We start from the raw sequence: 20,000 nt of genomic DNA, 5'->3' as shown, positions 1-20,000 counted from the left end.
TAATTATGTTAATTTTTCAAGATTTGCACCTAATTAGATGCATGTGAAAAAGCTAATCTACCAAATATTTTCATAACTGGACACTACAGTTTTCTTTAAAAAGATGGAGTAAATGCACCTGTTTTTGACATATTTTCAGTGGCCAAACTATTTCGAAATATTTTTGCTCTTTGTTTTGGTGTCAATGTTATAAAATCTCAAAAACTTCCTGTCAAATCGGCGAACTTCAAATTGCTGCGGATTATACAGAAAAAACAACATATCTTGACCAAGATTTCCAAAACTTTTGTGCCCTGTCTGTTCCTAAGACATAATCATAACGGTCATCAAGATTAGGCTGCGCTCGTGGTATAAGAGGAACTGATTATAGGACGCTAGAATTCATCTGCGTTATATGTTTTTTTTTTTTTTGTTGAATTCTGACAGGTTACATAATTAGCGTAAATTAGTTGTTTCAAGGGCTATCCACTTGGAGTAATCGCAAAATGACAGAAATAATATTTTTAGACAACGTTCTTGTAGCCGTCCTCTTCGTGCTTGCTTAAGGTCCTTAGTAATACCATAGAGAAAGTTGGCTCGATCCAATAGAGCCGTATTTTTAAAGAATGATAATTAGTCGACACTTTCAATTGAATGGTGAGCTTTGGCAAGTTGAAAACGTCTCGTATCGTTAAATCGTGCGGACACTACATTACATTTTACTGAGGCGAAACCCACTCAAAAATTGACCCGAACAAGTCACGTAAACTGATCCGTATTCCGTCAAAAAACAAACCAAATCATTTCGCCGAAATGGGCAAAAATGCTCCCGGTAGAAATAGCCGACCACGTGACGGTTTTAATAACATGATCGATGCGGATTCTTCCTCCGTCGAAGTCATGTAAACTGATGCGTATTCCGTCAAAAAACAAATGATTTCAATTTCGTCAAGATTCTTAAAAATCAAAAAGTTAGTCAATAGCGATATTTCGCGTGACCCTCACCAGTTTTTAGTTTTGTGCCAACCACGGAATTCATAATTATGTTAATTTTTCAAGATTTGCACCTAATTAGATGCATGTGAAAAAGCTAATCTACCAAATATTTTCATAACTGGACACTACAGTTTTCTTTAAAAAGATGGAGTAAATGCACCCGTTTTTGACATATTTTCAGTGGCCAAACTATTTCGAAATATTTTTGCTCTTTGTTTTGGTGTCAATGTTATAAAATCTCAAAAACTTCCTGTCAAATCGGCGAACTTCAAATTGCTGCGGATTATACAGAAAAAACAACATGTCTTGACCAAAGGTTTCCAAAACTTTTGTGCCCTGTCTGTTCCTAAGACATAATCATAACGGTCATCAAGATTAGGCTGCGCTCGTGGTATAAGAGGAACTGATTATAGGACGCTAGAATTCATCTGCGTTATATGTTTTTTTTTTTTTGTTGAATTCTGACAGGTTACATAATTAGCGTAAATTAGTTGTTTCAAGGGCTATCCACTTGGAGTAATCGCAAAATGACAGAAATAATATTTTTAGACAACGTTCTTGTAGCCGTCCTCTTCGTGCTTGCTTAAGGTCCTTAGTAATACCATAGAGAAAGTTGGCTCGATCCAATAGAGCCGTATTTTTAAAGAATGATAATTAGTCGACACTTTCAATTGAATGGTGAGCTTTGGCAAGTTGAAAACGTCTCGTATCGTTAAATCGTGCGGACACTACATTACATTTTACTGAGGCGAAACCCACTCAAAAATTGACCCGAACAAGTCACGTAAACTGATCCGTATTCCGTCAAAAAACAAACCAAATCATTTCGCCGAAATGGGCAAAAATGCTCCCGGTAGAAATAGCCGACCACGTGACGGTTTTAATAACATGATCGATGCGGATTCTTCCTCCGTCGAAGTCATGTAAACTGATGCGTATTCCGTCAAAAAACAAATGATTTCAATTTCGTCAAGATTCTCAAAAATCAAAAAGTTAGTCAATAGCGATATTTAGCGTGACCCTCACCAGTTTTTAGTATTGTGCCAACCACGGAATTCATAATTATGTTAATTTTTCAAGATTTGCACCTAATTAGATGCATGTGAAAAAGCTAATCTACCAAATATTTTCATAACTGGACACTACAGTTTTCTTTAAAAAGATGGAGTAAATGCACCCGTTTTTGACATATTTTCAGTGGCCAAACTATTTCGAAATATTTTTGCTCTTTGTTTTGGTGTCAATGTTATAAAATCTCAAAAACTTCCTGTCAAATCGGCGAACTTCAAATTGCTGCGGATTATACAGAAAAAACAACATGTCTTGACCAAAGGTTTCCAAAACTTTTGTGCCCTGTCTGTTCCTAAGACATAATCATAACGGTCATCAAGATTAGGCTGCGCTCGTGGTATAAGAGGAACTGATTATAGGACGCTAGAATTCATCTGCGTTATATGTTTTTTTTTTTTTGTTGAATTCTGACAGGTTACATAATTAGCGTAAATTAGTTGTTTCAAGGGCTATCCACTTGGAGTAATCGCAAAATGACAGAAATAATATTTTTAGACAACGTTCTTGTAGCCGTCCTCTTCGTGCTTGCTTAAGGTCCTTAGTAATACCATAGAGAAAGTTGGCTCGATCCAATAGAGCCGTATTTTTAAAGAATGATAATTAGTCGACACTTTCAATTGAATGGTGAGCTTTGGCAAGTTGAAAACGTCTCGTATCGTTAAATCGTGCGGACACTACATTACATTTTACTGAGGCGAAACCCACTCAAAAATTGACCCGAACAAGTCACGTAAACTGATCCGTATTCCGTCAAAAAACAAACCAAATCATTTCGCCGAAATGGGCAAAAATGCTCCCGGTAGAAATAGCCGACCACGTGACGGTTTTAATAACATGATCGATGCGGATTCTTCCTCCGTCGAAGTCATGTAAACTGATGCGTATTCCGTCAAAAAACAAATGATTTCAATTTCGTCAAGATTCTCAAAAATCAAAAAGTTAGTCAATAGCGATATTTAGCGTGACCCTCACCAGTTTTTAGTATTGTGCCAACCACGGAATTCATAATTATGTTAATTTTTCAAGATTTGCACCTAATTAGATGCATGTGAAAAAGCTAATCTACCAAATATTTTCATAACTGGACACTACAGTTTTCTTTAAAAAGATGGAGTAAATGCACCCGTTTTTGACATATTTTCAGTGGCCAAACTATTTCGAAATATTTTTGCTCTTTGTTTTGGTGTCAATGTTATAAAATCTCAAAAACTTCCTGTCAAATCGGCGAACTTCAAATTGCTGCGGATTATACAGAAAAAACAACATGTCTTGACCAAAGGTTTCCAAAACTTTTGTGCCCTGTCTGTTCCTAAGACATAATCATAACGGTCATCAAGATTAGGCTGCGCTCGTGGTATAAGAGGAACTGATTATAGGACGCTAGAATTCATCTGCGTTATATGTTTTTTTTTTTTTGTTGAATTCTGACAGGTTACATAATTAGCGTAAATTAGTTGTTTCAAGGGCTATCCACTTGGAGTAATCGCAAAATGACAGAAATAATATTTTTAGACAACGTTCTTGTAGCCGTCCTCTTCGTGCTTGCTTAAGGTCCTTAGTAATACCATAGAGAAAGTTGGCTCGATCCAATAGAGCCGTATTTTTAAAGAATGATAATTAGTCGACACTTTCAATTGAATGGTGAGCTTTGGCAAGTTGAAAACGTCTCGTATCGTTAAATCGTGCGGACACTACATTACATTTTACTGAGGCGAAACCCACTCAAAAATTGACCCGAACAAGTCACGTAAACTGATCCGTATTCCGTCAAAAAACAAACCAAATCATTTCGCCGAAATGGGCAAAAATGCTCCCGGTAGAAATAGCCGACCACGTGACGGTTTTAATAACATGATCGATGCGGATTCTTCCTCCGTCGAAGTCATGTAAACTGATGCGTATTCCGTCAAAAAACAAATGATTTCAATTTCGTCAAGATTCTCAAAAATCAAAAAGTTAGTCAATAGCGATATTTAGCGTGACCCTCACCAGTTTTTAGTATTGTGCCAACCACGGAATTCATAATTATGTTAATTTTTCAAGATTTGCACCTAATTAGATGCATGTGAAAAAGCTAATCTACCAAATATTTTCATAACTGGACACTACAGTTTTCTTTAAAAAGATGGAGTAAATGCACCTGTTTTTGACATATTTTCAGTGGCCAAACTATTTCGAAATATTTTTGCTCTTTGTTTTGGTGTCAATGTTATAAAATCTCAAAAACTTCCTGTCAAATCGGCGAACTTCAAATTGCTGCGGATTATACAGAAAAAACAACATGTCTTGACCAAAGGTTTCCAAAACTTTTGTGCCCTGTCTGTTCCTAAGACATAATCATAACGGTCATCAAGATTAGGCTGCGCTCGTGGTATAAGAGGAACTGATTATAGGACGCTAGAATTCATCTGCGTTATATGTTTTTTTTTTTTGTTGAATTCTGACAGGTTACATAATTAGCGTAAATTAGTTGTTTCAAGGGCTATCCACTTGGAGTAATCGCAAAATGACAGAAATAATATTTTTAGACAACGTTCTTGTAGCCGTCCTCTTCGTGCTTGCTTAAGGTCCTTAGTAATACCATAGAGAAAGTTGGCTCGATCCAATAGAGCCGTATTTTTAAAGAATGATAATTAGTCGACACTTTCAATTGAATGGTGAGCTTTGGCAAGTTGAAAACGTCTCGTATCGTTAAATCGTGCGGACACTACATTACATTTTACTGAGGCGAAACCCACTCAAAAATTGACCCGAACAAGTCACGTAAACTGATCCGTATTCCGTCAAAAAACAAACCAAATCATTTCGCCGAAATGGGCAAAAATGCTCCCGGTAGAAATAGCCGACCACGTGACGGTTTTAATAACATGATCGATGCGGATTCTTCCTCCGTCGAAGTCATGTAAACTGATGCGTATTCCGTCAAAAAACAAATGATTTCAATTTCGTCAAGATTCTCAAAAATCAAAAAGTTAGTCAATAGCGATATTTAGCGTGACCCTCACCAGTTTTTAGTATTGTGCCAACCACGGAATTCATAATTATGTTAATTTTTCAAGATTTGCACCTAATTAGATGCATGTGAAAAAGCTAATCTACCAAATATTTTCATAACTGGACACTACAGTTTTCTTTAAAAAGATGGAGTAAATGCACCCGTTTTTGACATATTTTCAGTGGCCAAACTATTTCGAAATATTTTTGCTCTTTGTTTTGGTGTCAATGTTATAAAATCTCAAAAACTTCCTGTCAAATCGGCGAACTTCAAATTGCTGCGGATTATACAGAAAAAACAACATGTCTTGACCAAAGGTTTCCAAAACTTTTGTGCCCTGTCTGTTCCTAAGACATAATCATAACGGTCATCAAGATTAGGCTGCGCTCGTGGTATAAGAGGAACTGATTATAGGACGCTAGAATTCATCTGCGTTATATGTTTTTTTTTTGTTGTTGAATTCTGACAGGTTACATAATTAGCGTAAATTAGTTGTTTCAAGGGCTATCCACTTGGAGTAATCGCAAAATGACAGAAATAATATTTTTAGACAACGTTCTTGTAGCCGTCCTCTTCGTGCTTGCTTAAGGTCCTTAGTAATACCATAGAGAAAGTTGGCTCGATCCAATAGAGCCGTATTTTTAAAGAATGATAATTAGTCGACACTTTCAATTGAATGGTGAGCTTTGGCAAGTTGAAAACGTCTCGTATCGTTAAATCGTGCGGACACTACATTACATTTTACTGAGGCGAAACCCACTCAAAAATTGACCCGAACAAGTCACGTAAACTGATCCGTATTCCGTCAAAAAACAAACCAAATCATTTCGCCGAAATGGGCAAAAATGCTCCCGGTAGAAATAGCCGACCACGTGACGGTTTTAATAACATGATCGATGCGGATTCTTCCTCCGTCGAAGTCATGTAAACTGATGCGTATTCCGTCAAAAAACAAATGATTTCAATTTCGTCAAGATTCTCAAAAATCAAAAAGTTAGTCAATAGCGATATTTAGCGTGACCCTCACCAGTTTTTAGTATTGTGCCAACCACGGAATTCATAATTATGTTAATTTTTCAAGATTTGCACCTAATTAGATGCATGTGAAAAAGCTAATCTACCAAATATTTTCATAACTGGACACTACAGTTTTCTTTAAAAAGATGGAGTAAATGCACCTGTTTTTGACATATTTTCAGTGGCCAAACTATTTCGAAATATTTTTGCTCTTTGTTTTGGTGTCAATGTTATAAAATCTCAAAAACTTCCTGTCAAATCGGCGAACTTCAAATTGCTGCGGATTATACAGAAAAAACAACATGTCTTGACCAAAGGTTTCCAAAACTTTTGTGCCCTGTCTGTTCCTAAGACATAATCATAACGGTCATCAAGATTAGGCTGCGCTCGTGGTATAAGAGGAACTGATTATAGGACGCTAGAATTCATCTGCGTTATATGTTTTTTTTTTTTGTTGAATTCTGACAGGTTACATAATTAGCGTAAATTAGTTGTTTCAAGGGCTATCCACTTGGAGTAATCGCAAAATGACAGAAATAATATTTTTAGACAACGTTCTTGTAGCCGTCCTCTTCGTGCTTGCTTAAGGTCCTTAGTAATACCATAGAGAAAGTTGGCTCGATCCAATAGAGCCGTATTTTTAAAGAATGATAATTAGTCGACACTTTCAATTGAATGGTGAGCTTTGGCAAGTTGAAAACGTCTCGTATCGTTAAATCGTGCGGACACTACATTACATTTTACTGAGGCGAAACCCACTCAAAAATTGACCCGAACAAGTCACGTAAACTGATCCGTATTCCGTCAAAAAACAAACCAAATCATTTCGCCGAAATGGGCAAAAATGCTCCCGGTAGAAATAGCCGACCACGTGACGGTTTTAATAACATGATCGATGCGGATTCTTCCTCCGTCGAAGTCATGTAAACTGATGCGTATTCCGTCAAAAAACAAATGATTTCAATTTCGTCAAGATTCTCAAAAATCAAAAAGTTAGTCAATAGCGATATTTAGCGTGACCCTCACCAGTTTTTAGTATTGTGCCAACCACGGAATTCATAATTATGTTAATTTTTCAAGATTTGCACCTAATTAGATGCATGCGAAAAAGCTAATCTACCAAATATTTTCATAACTGGACACTACAGTTTTCTTTAAAAAGATGGAGTAAATGCACCCGATATATGTCACAGTGTCGCCCTAAATCTACTGCTCGAGTAAACAAAAAATGTTGCGAAAGTGTTCACTAGATTGTTGTAAATACATAGATGACGCTTGGACTTAATGGGGCACTTCGAGACGCTCATGACGCTCGTCTAATCAAGGGCAAACCTGGCCGGGAAAATACGAGGAAGCTAGAATTCACCTGCGTTATGACTCTTTTGAGGAATTCTGACAGGTTAGGGTAAATCTTGTTTTTCGGGCTTGCTCACAACGGCTAGTTACTTATCTAACTACAATGATATTTCTATCTTTCATTGCTCTAGTCAAGAAATACGGACCTTCAGAATCTTTTTAGTAGTAAAGACACCATTTAAAAATGTGATCCACAGAAGTTGAAACGTGTATCATGAGAATTAAAAGTTATCCTACCTTGAAAAATTGGCCATACCCTCTCTATGGTAAATCTGAAAGTGCTCTAATATTTTACAAATGGGTTCAATATCTTGATTGTCGTTGTTTGGGGATTCTGTGCACTTTCTCCCATTCCACATCACTTTTTTCGTTGACGGGAAGTGACGTCAATCGGTTGTTTGTTTTGATACCGAATCGCCATTCCCATGATGGAAAGTTTTAACTAATTATCATTCTTTAGCCACCTTGGCGCGAAACTTTCAGCCTGATCACCTTTTTTTAGAAATGTGTACAGGAAGTGAGGTCACGGTCGGTTGTTTCTTTCGTTACCAAATCGCAAGAATGTAAATAATCCTATAGAGAAAGTTTGCTCGATCCAACAGAACCGTTTTTTAAAGTATGATAATTAGTTAATACTTTCAATTGAATGCCGAGCTTGTGCAAGTTGAAAACTTCTCATATAATTGGTTGAATCCCTTGGACACTACATATTTTTAAGGCGAAACCAGTCAACCCGAACAAGTCACGTGAACTGATGCGTTTTCCGTCAAAACACAATTTCGTCGAGATTCTCAAAAATCAACGGCCTAGCAAAAGTCAGTCGCCCGTGTTTATTACTGTACCAACCATAGAATTGCTGTTTTAAACTGGAATTTGACATCCTAAAATTTACATAACCACATAACTAAAATTACTCAAAATTTGCACCGAATTAGATGCATGCGTAATTTGATACGCGCCACGAAATCATACGAAATGTGGTGGTTCATCAACCAAATATTTGCATAGCCGGCCACTATAGTTTTCTTTAAAAAATGGAGTAAATGCACCAAATATATGTCACAGTGTCCCCCTAAATCTACTGTTCAAGTAAACAAAAAATGTTGCGAAAGTTAATGTTCACTGGATTGTTGTAAACACATAGTTGACGCCCGGACTGGGACACTGCGAGACGCTTATCAATCCAGTAACAGCTGAAACAGGAGGAAAATCATACGAGCTAGAATTCATCTGTGTTATATGTTTTTTTGTTGAATTCTAATTGGTTAGCGTAAGTCTTGTTTCATGAGCTCGCCCACAACGGCTAGTTGCATATCTAACTACAATGATATTTCTAGCTTTCGAGGAATACGGATCTTCAGAATATTTTTAGTAGTAAAGACAGATTTTAAAAACGGGATCCACAGAAATTGAAACGTGCATCATGAGAATTAAAAAGTTGCCTTACCTTAAGAAAATGGCCATACCCTTTCTACGGATAAATCTGTGAAGTGCTCTTATATTTTATAAATCGGTTCAATGTCTTGCTTGATTGATCATTGTTTGCAGTCTGCTCGTGAAAGATTCGTCTTCGTCGCTTCGTCGCGGAGGTGACTTCAGTCGTGTCCAAAACCAAGTAGCTAAGCAAATCCATGGCTTCGATAGGTGGAAGGCACTCCGTGTCAAACTGTTGATCGGGAATGGTGACCGGATCGACTCCAATTTCGGCGATTTTTTCAACGTATCTTCGTTTTACGTTGTCGTCAAGTTTAGCACAATACTCCGACAATATTGGGATCTTACTACAAAGCTCGTCAAGCGAGGGAACGCGTTCATTCTCCAAAGAACTCATCGTATAGTACACAGCGATGGCATATATGCATAATAAACACATGTAAATTTTACCCGCGGTGGAACCCCAACATGGCGGATACCCAAATATGGAAAATACAGTGACGTCACGTGCAAGCCAAGAATAGCCCACTGAAAAATGTCAAAAACGGATAATTTTTCTAGTCTTATTTGAATTAACACAAGTTCAAAGCATACAAGAGTTTGGAAGCCTACAACTTTGTGGTTTCAGGATTTTTATCAGGCATTCAAGGCTGTGTTGTCGCTGGAAAGCACGTTGTTACAGGAAAAGTGAGACATTCACAAAGAATGAATGACCCTTTGATCTATGTGTGGGTTGTCGCCGAAAAAGACGGAACAGTCAAATCAGCCCACTGCTTAGGGTGCAAAGCAGGGCTCTCGGAAACGTGCTCGCATGTTGCAAGTGTGTTGTTTTATATCGAAGCGTGGACGAGGATTCGCGGTAAGTTGGCCTGTACCCAAGTTAAATGTACGTGGTTGTTGCCATCATTTGTAAAAGATGTCCCATATGCAAAAATGCGCGACATAAATTTGACCTCCGCCAGAAAACTTAAAGCGGATTTGGATGAAAAAATCGATAACTTAGGAGAGGCTCAGGCAACATCCTTCACCGGCAGCAGAAGAGAACTAACAGTACAAGTTCCCACGGAGACTGAAATGAACACCCTTTATGAAAGTCTAGACAAATCGAAAATTAAACCAGTGGCTTTAAGTCTTATCAAGACCTACTCTGACCAGTTTGTATCAGAAAGCAGCAGTATCCAAACAATCCCAGACCTTTTTGACAATGACAATTTAAACCTCACATACACTGATTTACTAAAGAAGTGCTTTAATGTAGAAATTTGCTTGTCAAGTAAAGACATTGCACAAATTGAGAGAGATACACAAAGCCTGGCAAATGGGAGTGCATTTTTTCGACATAGAGCGGGTCGTATTGGTGCGTCAATGAGTGGAGCAGTCTGCCGGACAAACCCAGCACAGCCATCACAATCACTGATCACGACAACCTGCTATCCAAATTTATTTAAAGTAAACACAAAAGCAGTGATTCATGGGTGCAAACATGAAGCTGACGCAATTAAAGCCTATGAAGAAGAAATGAAAAACAGTCATGATGACTTTAAACTCTCGCAGTGTGGCTTAGTTATCAACCAAGAGTACCCTTGGATTCATGCCACTCCAGACTTCTTAGTATCTTGCTCATGCTGTGGACTGGGGTGCGGAGAGGTCAAATGTTCTCTTTGTATTGACCGATGTGACTTTGACAGTTATGTTTTGAAGAAGAATGCTTGCCTGGAAAAGGTAGCCGGTAATTTCCAGCTGAAACGAAACCACAACTACTTTTTTCAAGTTCAACAACAGCTTTTGACATTACCTGAACGGAAGTACAATGATTTCGTTGTTTGTGCTTTTGACAGTTCTCACCGTGCAACAATTACCAAAGAGAGAATTTACCCTGACCATGATCACTGGAAGGAGGTTTTGCCAAAACTTACGACTTTCTGGAGAACATGTATTTTGCCTGAAATTTTAGGCAGATGGTACACAAGGAAGTGTGACATTTCTGATGAGATACCACAAGCAGGTGTTGGAATTTGTTTCTGCAGAATGCCATCATGTGGAAACACTGTGAAATGTGGAAACCCCCACTGCCCATTTGTTGAGTTTCATCCCTCGTGCTTAGCAATCTCAACCCCGCTACCAAGGGTGTGGTACTGCCCACACTGCTGCAGGCTACCACAGTTTAAGCGGTCGAAAAAAGGAAAGGATAAATCTCCAGAAATAATGGCTAAGGCTTTATCTCTCAACAGTATTTGTATTTGCCAAGCAGTGCCACAGCAATCTGACAAATTACTTGAGTGCCACAGCGATGATTGCCAGAGTGGAAACTTTTTTCACTTGACCTGCCTTGGTTACAAGAAATTGCCCAACAACAGCAGGACAACCTGGAAATGCACCGATTGCAAAACAAAACATGCAAAGCCATTTCATGCCAGCACCGCAGTTCCAGGGACATGTCATAAAACCCCAGTTGCACCTACCACTTGTTCTTCTCAATCTCATGATGATAAACCTACGTCCTATGAACTTGACAATGCACAAGAATCTTATCATGACAGTGAAGAGGAAAGTGCTGATGACGTGGAGGTTACTATGGTTACAACTAGTGAATCTGAACGATATCGTCCACTCAGAAGTCTTGATGAACAAGATTATCAGCTTATTATGTCCCCCCATGGTTGGCTTGATGGTGCAATTATCCACAGTGCACAGGTACTTTTGCAGAAAATTAACCCTTTGATTGAAGGTTTTCAGCGTCCTACATTAGGTCCAGTGCGAAATTTTAATGTAGTTTCTGGTGAATTTGTACAGTTATTACATACAGGACACAATCACTAGGTTTGTGTTAGTTCAATAGGATGCCTTCCCAGAACAGTCAGACTGTTTGACAGTCTATATCATGACATCATCTCACAAGAAGTTGAAGATCAGGTCAAAGACTTAGTATTAGCAGATAGCTTCCAGAAACTCGAGTATGCACCCTGCCAACAGCAAAGAAATGGAAGTGACTGTGGGGTTTTTGCTATTGCTTTTGCGACAAGTCTTGTATTTGGATCCAATCCACAAAACCTGAATTTTGACATTACAAAAATGCGACCACATTTAGTGGCCTGTCTTCAAGCTGGTCTGATGTCTCAGTTTCCATCGTTTGAAATTTTAGTGACTTACAAGAACCGTTGCGATAATTGCAGCATTAAAATTTTTTTAGCTACCTGGACAGCTATCTCACATTGTAAACTAAATAGTTTTTGAGACACAAAAAAGCTTCAGGTGTTATTGCTATTTATTTACAAAATAAACTGTTTCAACCAATTGGCCACCAGTAAGGTTACTTCCCTTTCATTGCTTTACAAATCATAATACCCTTAACCCTTCACTCCAAAGATCTGAAATTCAATTCTCCTAACTGATGACCATACAAATCTTTGTTCTCTGTTCTTGAGAATTTGGTGTAACATAAAGACACTTTCCCATAGTTGATAATTTTCCAAATTCTCACCACCTGTCTCCTTGACAGAGTAGTAAAATCGTTAGGAGAATTTATTTGCTAGTCATTCCTGGGAGTGAAAGGTGTAAGTTATAATTTTCTAATGTAGGCGTATGATAAAGAACTTCAACCTAATGGCTTAAAAAAACTGCAGCCTTTAAGGGATATAAATCTAGTGGTAAACATCTAAGTACCTTTCCTTTTTGTACAGTAATTAATGATCAATGATGAGGATATCTTTACAAGTAAACAAACTGTCTAACTGGTCATCTCTCATTTGTCTTTTTTCCCTTTTCGAAATATAATTAATTAAAACTGGCTGTTTTTGGTTTTACAAGTTGTATTTTCAAATAAATGAACTGGGAATGACATGACAGGATGAACCTCTCATTGTTATAATTAATAAATATCAACTCCTTGGGTTTAACATATAAAATAGCTTTACAACGACTCCCGGTCAATTTGTATGTTCAAATAAATCAACTGGGAATTACATGACAGGAGAAACCTGTCATTGTTATAATGAATAAATTTCTTTCAATTTCTTGGGTTTAACATATAAAATTAGCTTTACAAAAGCACATTGTTACCTTTGGGGAGGGGGGGGGGCACCCATCATATCTTTAGCTGGGGAGGTACGGCTTAGTCACTCATCTCCCAATTTTTCATAACCAGCTTGAGTCATAATACCCTGTCTCAGACAAGAATGAACATCAAAGAATATGGACATCTAAAATATCCTCTAAACGCCGGAGTTGCTTGTGGGTCAACTGTCTGGTGGTGTTTCAAAACTAATTTTCATTCTTTAATCTCCTCATCGAACCTCTTAGGATCCCATTTAATTTCAGGCGAAATCCATATTTGAGACAAAAAATCCCTAAAAACCATATTAAAATTGGCCACACAACCCCATAAGGGACTTCCCCCAGGTGGTGGTACACACATTTACAACATTTTAAAATTAAACCAACAAATTTCGAAACAGCATGGTTTACATAAGTACAATGGAATCCCAGTTTTGTAAATCCTCTATTTTTTAAAGCTTCTGATAACTTGGACTCGGAGTCATTTCCTCTCTTAAACTATTTTTAACCATTGATTTGAACTCTCTGATTTCACAAACCAATTTACACTAGCCTTAGAGGTTAACAAAATTGGGATTCCATTGTATTTTGCACAGATTAATCTAATCAAATGGGACAATGGGGCCACATAGATTGACAAGTCCAGAGCAAACTCTGAGTATGCGGTCGATCATAGGTACCTGGATCTCAGGATTTCCAGTTGGATTACAGGTTAAAAAATCTACTGACAAGGTACTCTCAAGAATTGTGTATTTCCTGCGTAAAAGTCCTATAACTCGTTCAACGTGGATCCTAACATGTGCGATCCCCCTTGTTCTTTCAACGTCAACAGGGTCCAGTTGTTCTTTTCCTTTAGTGAATGCTGGAATTATGAGTTTTGCTTGTTTAAGGGCAACACCATCGTGAACAGTGAATGCCCTGTCTGCCATAACTAGATCCCCAGGAAGCAAGTTGTTGAGCAGCCCACAATGTTCCGTGAGATACTTGTCTGAGGTGCGTCCCCCCCAGGCTTCTGAGACAAAGGAGATGCAGCCTTGAGGGGTTATGCCGATGAGGACCTTGACTGTGTTGTGGTGTTTGTACGAGCTGAACGTTTATGCTCTAGCCAGGAGGTTTGTCGGTTTTACACAAAAAACTTCAAAACAGTCAATAATGACGGTTGTCTTATTTCCAAACGAAAACTTAAAACACTGGGGCATGGTCTTCCAAAGTTCTTCCCTCTCTGGCCACCTGATCAGTGGGGACAACCGCACATCCATGATGACCAGCCAGTGTGCAAATGTCCTTGATACTGTGGACATAGAGACTCCAAATCGGTAGGCCAAGTCTTGGTGTGGAACATTGAGTCTCAATTTCATCAGTACCATAACCATCTCTTGAAATACAGAAAGGGATTGTGTTCTTCGTTTGACATGGGGTGCAACATGATTAAAAGTGGCTTCCAGTACTTCAAATGTTGGCAAACCAGTGTATAATTTTTGTCAAAAGGCTTGCTAGTCACTGACTCAGCAAACAAGTAATCAAACTCTTCTGTTTGAGTTGAGGCATCACTTCGTGGGCAGTCCTTGATGGAAAGAGATTCCACGGAACGATATAAATAATCGAACGCTTTGTTTGAGTAGAGCATGTGCTGTGTGTTGCTTGCTCGTTGGGATCTGATTCTTGCTGGTCTGTAGGTTGCAAGTTCAAGTTCTCCACTTGGACTTATTCTGAACTGGTACTTGCACTTTCGATCTCAGCAAAGGGAACTCCAGGCTCATTTAATTTCTGCTGCTTCAGTGAACGTTCTTGTTCCTGTTGTTCCGCGTGACGTTTTCGCCTTTCCTTTGACCTCTCCGCTCGAGCCTCTCGCAATTGCGCTTGATGTTGTTCACTTTGCGTTGCCGTTTTGTCATGGCCTAAATTGAGAGTGGGAACTCAGTCAATATTGTAACGATCCCATAAAGGAGCTGCAGTTCCAGAATGGAAATGTTGGTCTCAAACTTTATCGCTGTTCAAGATTTTATCCGTAAGATCAGCACGGCTTATTGCAGAGATCCACAATCGCCGTCGCTCGATACTCAATTCCTCAACTTCTGGGCCTTGATTTGTAATAATAGCCGGAACTCGATACAATCGGACTCCCTTACCTCGACCAGTCTTTCTAGAACAGCCAACGATCAGGCACATAGGCATTTTGAGGCAGCGGAATTGGAGAAAATCGCGTTTAGGTTCACGAGTTGGTGACTACGTGGTCAACACACTGGCCGCCATATTGGTTTTGGAACCCCAACATGGCGGATGAAAATGGCAAATTGTACCGGAAGTCACGTGACTGCAAGCCAAGAATTTCCAAATATTTTTGCTCTTTCTTTGGGTGTCAATACTATAAAATCTCAATAGCTTTCTGTCAAATCGGCGAACTTCAAATTGCTGCGGATTATACAGAAAAAAAACGTACCTTGCCCAAAGGTTTTCAAATTTACGTGCCCTGTCTGTGTATAAAACATAATGTACAAATTATCTTGGGGTTTGTTTTTGTCGCGTGGCCACGTCACGCGAAAGTGGCGGTATTTCAGTCAGGTCAATATGATTCCAACACACGCAAACAGTGCCACGCACACGAGCGTTTATGCGGCGCAACGCCATAGCCAAAGGCTTCACGTTGTTACGCACATCGGCTCACACATATAGTACAATATAAAATGTCTTTTGATCAAACTACCAAAAAGGACATCCCAATCGCAAAAATATTGGCATGAAAACAAATTGAATAAATTCAGTCGTTGAAAATTTCATTACCGGTGTTAGCTACAAATGTGGAATATATCTGAATATATACTCGACATGTCTACACGAATGTTAGCCTTTTTATCTCGGACACTCACCAATACGATGATGTTGCTCAAGCAGAGCCTCTTTGTTAATAAATATTTCGTGAATGTGTCCTCCTTACTGATTCACAGCGATCTTGACTGGAAAAAAATTACGAGATCTGAGAAAAAATTTAAATGTTGCACGCAGGACTCGGTAACCTCGACGGCCCGTTTGGTTTCCTGCTTGCGCGTTACGCGTAATTAAGTCTGTCCCAGTGGCCAAGTTTATGAAAGCCACAAAACAAAGATCATTGATATATTTAACAAGTGGTTACGCCGCCATCTCACTTTCCAGAAGTTACCGACTTGGAGCCATTTGAGGCTCTTTAACGTGATGACGTCATTATGCAAAAGACCAAGGATTCCGCCATAAGGTCAAGTCATTTGTGCAGGATTGTTTGCAAGTGTAAAAAACAAAGGCCAGCATGTGGTTCTGCGTTCTGTCGTGGAATTAAAAGTTATATTTACCCAAGTTACGCTTAAGGTCTGGAATTAAATGTTAGCGGATTAACAAAAATGTTTACCGGATGGATTCACGGAAGCAAACTTGAGAAGGAGTGATAGCTATTGTAGCTCCCATCCAATAACTCGGAAATTTTCAGAGACAAAAGTTACAAAATGGCTGACTCGTTTTCCCGAAACGAACGAGTGTTCCCGATTTGTCATCGTCAGAAACTGCGAGCCTCGTCTCTTTTTAATTGGCTCGTTCAAAATTCCGTGGCGCCAATAATAAACTTGACATCGATCAAGTTCCTGTTACTCGGAACATTCCTGTGACTGATTTAAAAATGGAAAGGCGGTTTACGGACAGTCATGACAAGAGTTTTTGAGGGATGCGAATAGAGTGAGTCAAAACTATGGGTGCTTTCGATTGGGAAATCTGGATTTAGATCTTAAAATCTGGATCTTTTGATTTCCAGTTGAACACAAAATCTGATAAACGGATTTTGTCGCGGATTTCACATATTGGAAATCCATGTCAGGTAGGATTTCAATTAGTGAGATCCGCGACTGTGTATTCGACTGGAAATCCGAAGATCCAGATTTTAACATCTAAATCCGGATTTCCCAATCGAAGGCACCCTGTGTTCAACTATACTGAGATAATAAATGAGAAAAATTAATAGCAGATATTTCCGGGAACGGGTGTTGTAGTGCGTTTTAGATAGCTACACACGCTTTGTGAAGGACTCGGCCGCTGCTGCTGATGTTCTTGTGTGATTTTGCCGTAGTCAAACACATTTTGTGAAGGAAAACGATGATTGGATTTTTAAGCTAATAAGCCTAAGCAATCCCCATGTTTTCTATAATTTATCGACAGGAAATATGATAAAGGAAGTAATAACTTACTAAAACATTTTTAAACTGCCAATCCGAAATATAAACATTGGTTTTGCTTGTACATGTTTTCTGTTTTAACTTCAACCCCAAGGTAAATGCAATACTTTCCCACAAGAGAGAACTTTGCTCAGATTAGCGCAACCATGTAAACTACTTCCCTTTGGATAATTCTAGTAATAGAAATTCCAGCTGCCAGCGTTCAGCAACCTCGGTCTACCAATTGTGAACCAAACTGGCCAAACCGAAGTATTCAGCATTGTAAAGCATGCAAAAAAAATGCTTTGTCCACTCGGTTCTTCCTAGCGCAAGGATTTTCTCTCCCTCCGTGCAAACAGAGTAGTATATTGGGACTTAGCTGACACTTTTTATGCAAATGAGGTTGTGTTATAATATGCTAATGATGGTGATAATATTAATGAGTTGTTTTTGACCGTTAAGACTGTGGCCGAGACTCGAGGTCGGGGAGATGGCGTTTCAGAGGCGGACTATATTGATATTGTCTCAGTTTATCCATATGTTCTAAAGAATATGGCGGAGGGAACTGAATCTGTTAACAGAGAAGAACGACGATCAGACAGTGATAATTTACTGGAAGAGTTTCTATCTTCGACTTTGTCGCGAAAGTGCAAAAATGACACCATCGGAGGTTCTGATGAAAATATTCAGGATCATACTGAAGTTCGTTTTCAGAAGCGAAGTTTTGAACAAGTTACGGCTCGTTTTTACGATATGTTGAACAGAATTTCCCCCGGTCCTAGATTTGACGCAGATTTCAACGTTTTTTTATACGAGAGAGAGAGAGAAGATCTTAGGTTGGCTGATGGAAGCAAAAGCTTTTTTTTTCCCATTTTCCGGGCACCGAAGAGCACGAATTATTGGAAAATGAATTCGAGAGGGAGGATGAAGAAGTAGGAATTATGTTGCAGACTATCTTGGAATGTCGTGACGTAGAGAAAATGAGAAGGCAAGTGGAAGGTAAGGTGATACGTGTTTTTATATTTTAGAAAAGAAATCAGAGATGGCGGAAGGCGGACGAGAATCTGATGGCTTGAGAGAGGTTGTTGGTGGAGTAGAAGGTTTAAGAGTTGTTGATTTGGATGAAAAATGGAATGCTGCCGAAGTGAAGGAAGAAGATTTGAATTGTGTTCAACTTCATAAGAAAGATTATGATAAGAAGGTCACACAATTATACATTGTGTATGTGGATTTATTTGGTGCATGGAGGGTTGAAATGTTTGGAAAGGTAGTGGAGGAGAGGGATAGATTGTTGGAATGGTTGAAGAATGAGAGAGAGAAAGTTTTCCTTATCAAAGATGATGAAGAGAAGAGGGAAATGGAAGTTACACTAAAACAAGAAGAAAAAGAGATGGAGAATTTTTTCAATTGTTGTTTGATTGGCATGGTGTTGGAGGTAAAAAAGATAGATTAATTAATGGTTTTTAGTTTTATCTTGGATTTTGATGTGGTAGGTTTACAATTTTTATTTTGGATTTGCTGAGGTAACTTGATTAGATGATTTCTGTTTGTTATGTTTATAGAGGAGTTTGAGGAAGATCCACTCGTGGGAGGAAAGAAGAAGAAAGAAGATGGCATTTTCGATGAAGAAGATGATGAAAGAGTTGAATAAAGTGGAAGAAAAAATGAAAGCTACTTCAGGCTTTTCACGAAGATTGACTCGCCAGATTTTTAGAGAGAGGATGATAGAAATGCTTTTATCCGAATTAGAAGTTTTACCTTCTAACCATATTCATAGGAGAGATTATGTGACATTGTTGAATCTTATTTTGAAAGGAAAATCATCTGAAAAGTTTCTTCTCGATGGTGTGGGTTTATATTTTATCAGACAGATAAGATTTATGGAAAACATCATTTATAAAGAGTTTGGTTTTCCATATTTTTGTGAAGCTGAAAAATGTCATTGTCTTTATGAATGATAAATAAAACGTTTTAACAGAAAAAAGGTCATTTGAGTTTGTCTGTGTCTTAGTCCCAACATCCCCTTTTTAAGAAGAAAGGAAAACATGACACTTTATCTTGCTGTCTGTTACTTTTGCAATTTAGAGTTGGAAGATGGGAGAAGGGATGTGACGAGTTGTTGTGGAAAATATATACATTTGACTTGTGCCACACGTTTTTGCGGTAAAGAATGTAAATGTTGTAAATCTTCGTGGCCGAAAGAAGGAATGATGGTCTTGAAATCTTTTATGGAATGGTGTGAGGTCAAACATTGGACGGGTGGATTTCAGTCACGCGTCAGACGAACAATACCTTCCATTGATAATGATGATGGATATTATTACCGTTTCATTGCTGTGGACGAAGGAGGCAGGAAGACATATTTACATAACAGAGAAGTTTTATGGATGCATTTTTGTTGAAAGGAGTAAAAAACGTTGTTTTCTGACTTTGTTTTTCATTTGTTGTTGAGAACTCGTTGGATGAACATAAGGAGAAGAGAAATGGCTGAGACGTTGGAATTAAATGATAAAATATTCAATGTTTTTTAAGTGGTTAGAACTGTCACCTTTGGAATTTTATGAATTCCCTGTTTGTCCGTTGTGGACGTAAAGTTTTTTCCTTGTTTTTTCTATTTTCAGTCCAAGTATGTTAAGACGATAAGAGAGGTCGTGACCCGATTATCTTCTGGACATGAAGTTATGTTAAGAATTTTGAATGGTCAAAAGGTGGAAGACGCAGAGAAGAGGAAGATTTCATGTCGATTACGAACATATAAAATGAATATTCGTTCTGACTATGATTGTGATCTTAGTGAATATATTGAAGAAGTAGACGATTTTCTTTTCTTTTTGTTAAATGATGAGACGCATTTACCTTCGTGGTTTTTGCGTCAGACGAAATTTCCGGATTTAAGACTCGGCATGGTTAATCTGATTATAGAGGCG

General features: G+C 38.4%; 2 protein-coding genes, 1 long non-coding RNA gene and 2 pseudogenes across 5 annotated transcripts in view; 2 read left to right on the top strand and 3 right to left on the bottom strand.

Annotated features, from left to right (window-relative positions):
* Nucleotides 1-20,000, bottom strand: part of LOC138057061 (uncharacterized) — a 366,889-nt gene that overhangs the window by 177,823 nt on the left and 169,066 nt on the right. The window lies entirely within an intron of this gene.
* LOC138057054 (uncharacterized) overlaps nucleotides 1-20,000 on the bottom strand; it is an 83,854-nt gene that overhangs the window by 6,759 nt on the left and 57,095 nt on the right. For 2 of the 3 annotated variants that reach the window (XM_068903063.1, XM_068903064.1), the window contains one exon: nucleotides 15,769-15,855. The gene's annotated coding sequence lies outside the window, so the exon portion shown is untranslated. Of the gene's footprint in view, nucleotides 1-15,768; nucleotides 15,856-20,000 lie in introns of those variants that run through there. The other variant, XR_011133593.1, reaches the window with a different exon arrangement.
* Nucleotides 7,327-12,082, top strand: LOC138057617 (uncharacterized; annotated as a pseudogene).
* LOC138057878 (uncharacterized) lies at nucleotides 12,237-14,813 on the bottom strand (annotated as a pseudogene).
* Nucleotides 17,626-18,996, top strand: LOC138057616 (uncharacterized). Its single transcript, XM_068903573.1, has 3 exons — nucleotides 17,626-17,743; nucleotides 18,102-18,508; nucleotides 18,638-18,996. Exons 1-3 carry the CDS (start codon nucleotides 17,626-17,628, stop codon nucleotides 18,722-18,724), a joined length of 612 nt encoding a protein of 203 aa, XP_068759674.1. The 3' UTR covers nucleotides 18,725-18,996.

Source organism: Montipora capricornis, chromosome 7 (genome assembly GCF_036669925.1).
Source record: "Montipora capricornis isolate CH-2021 chromosome 7, ASM3666992v2, whole genome shotgun sequence".
NCBI lineage: Eukaryota > Metazoa > Cnidaria > Anthozoa > Scleractinia > Acroporidae > Montipora > Montipora capricornis.
Note: the sequence above shows the minus strand (reverse complement) of the source record. Positions and strands in the feature narration are given on the sequence as shown.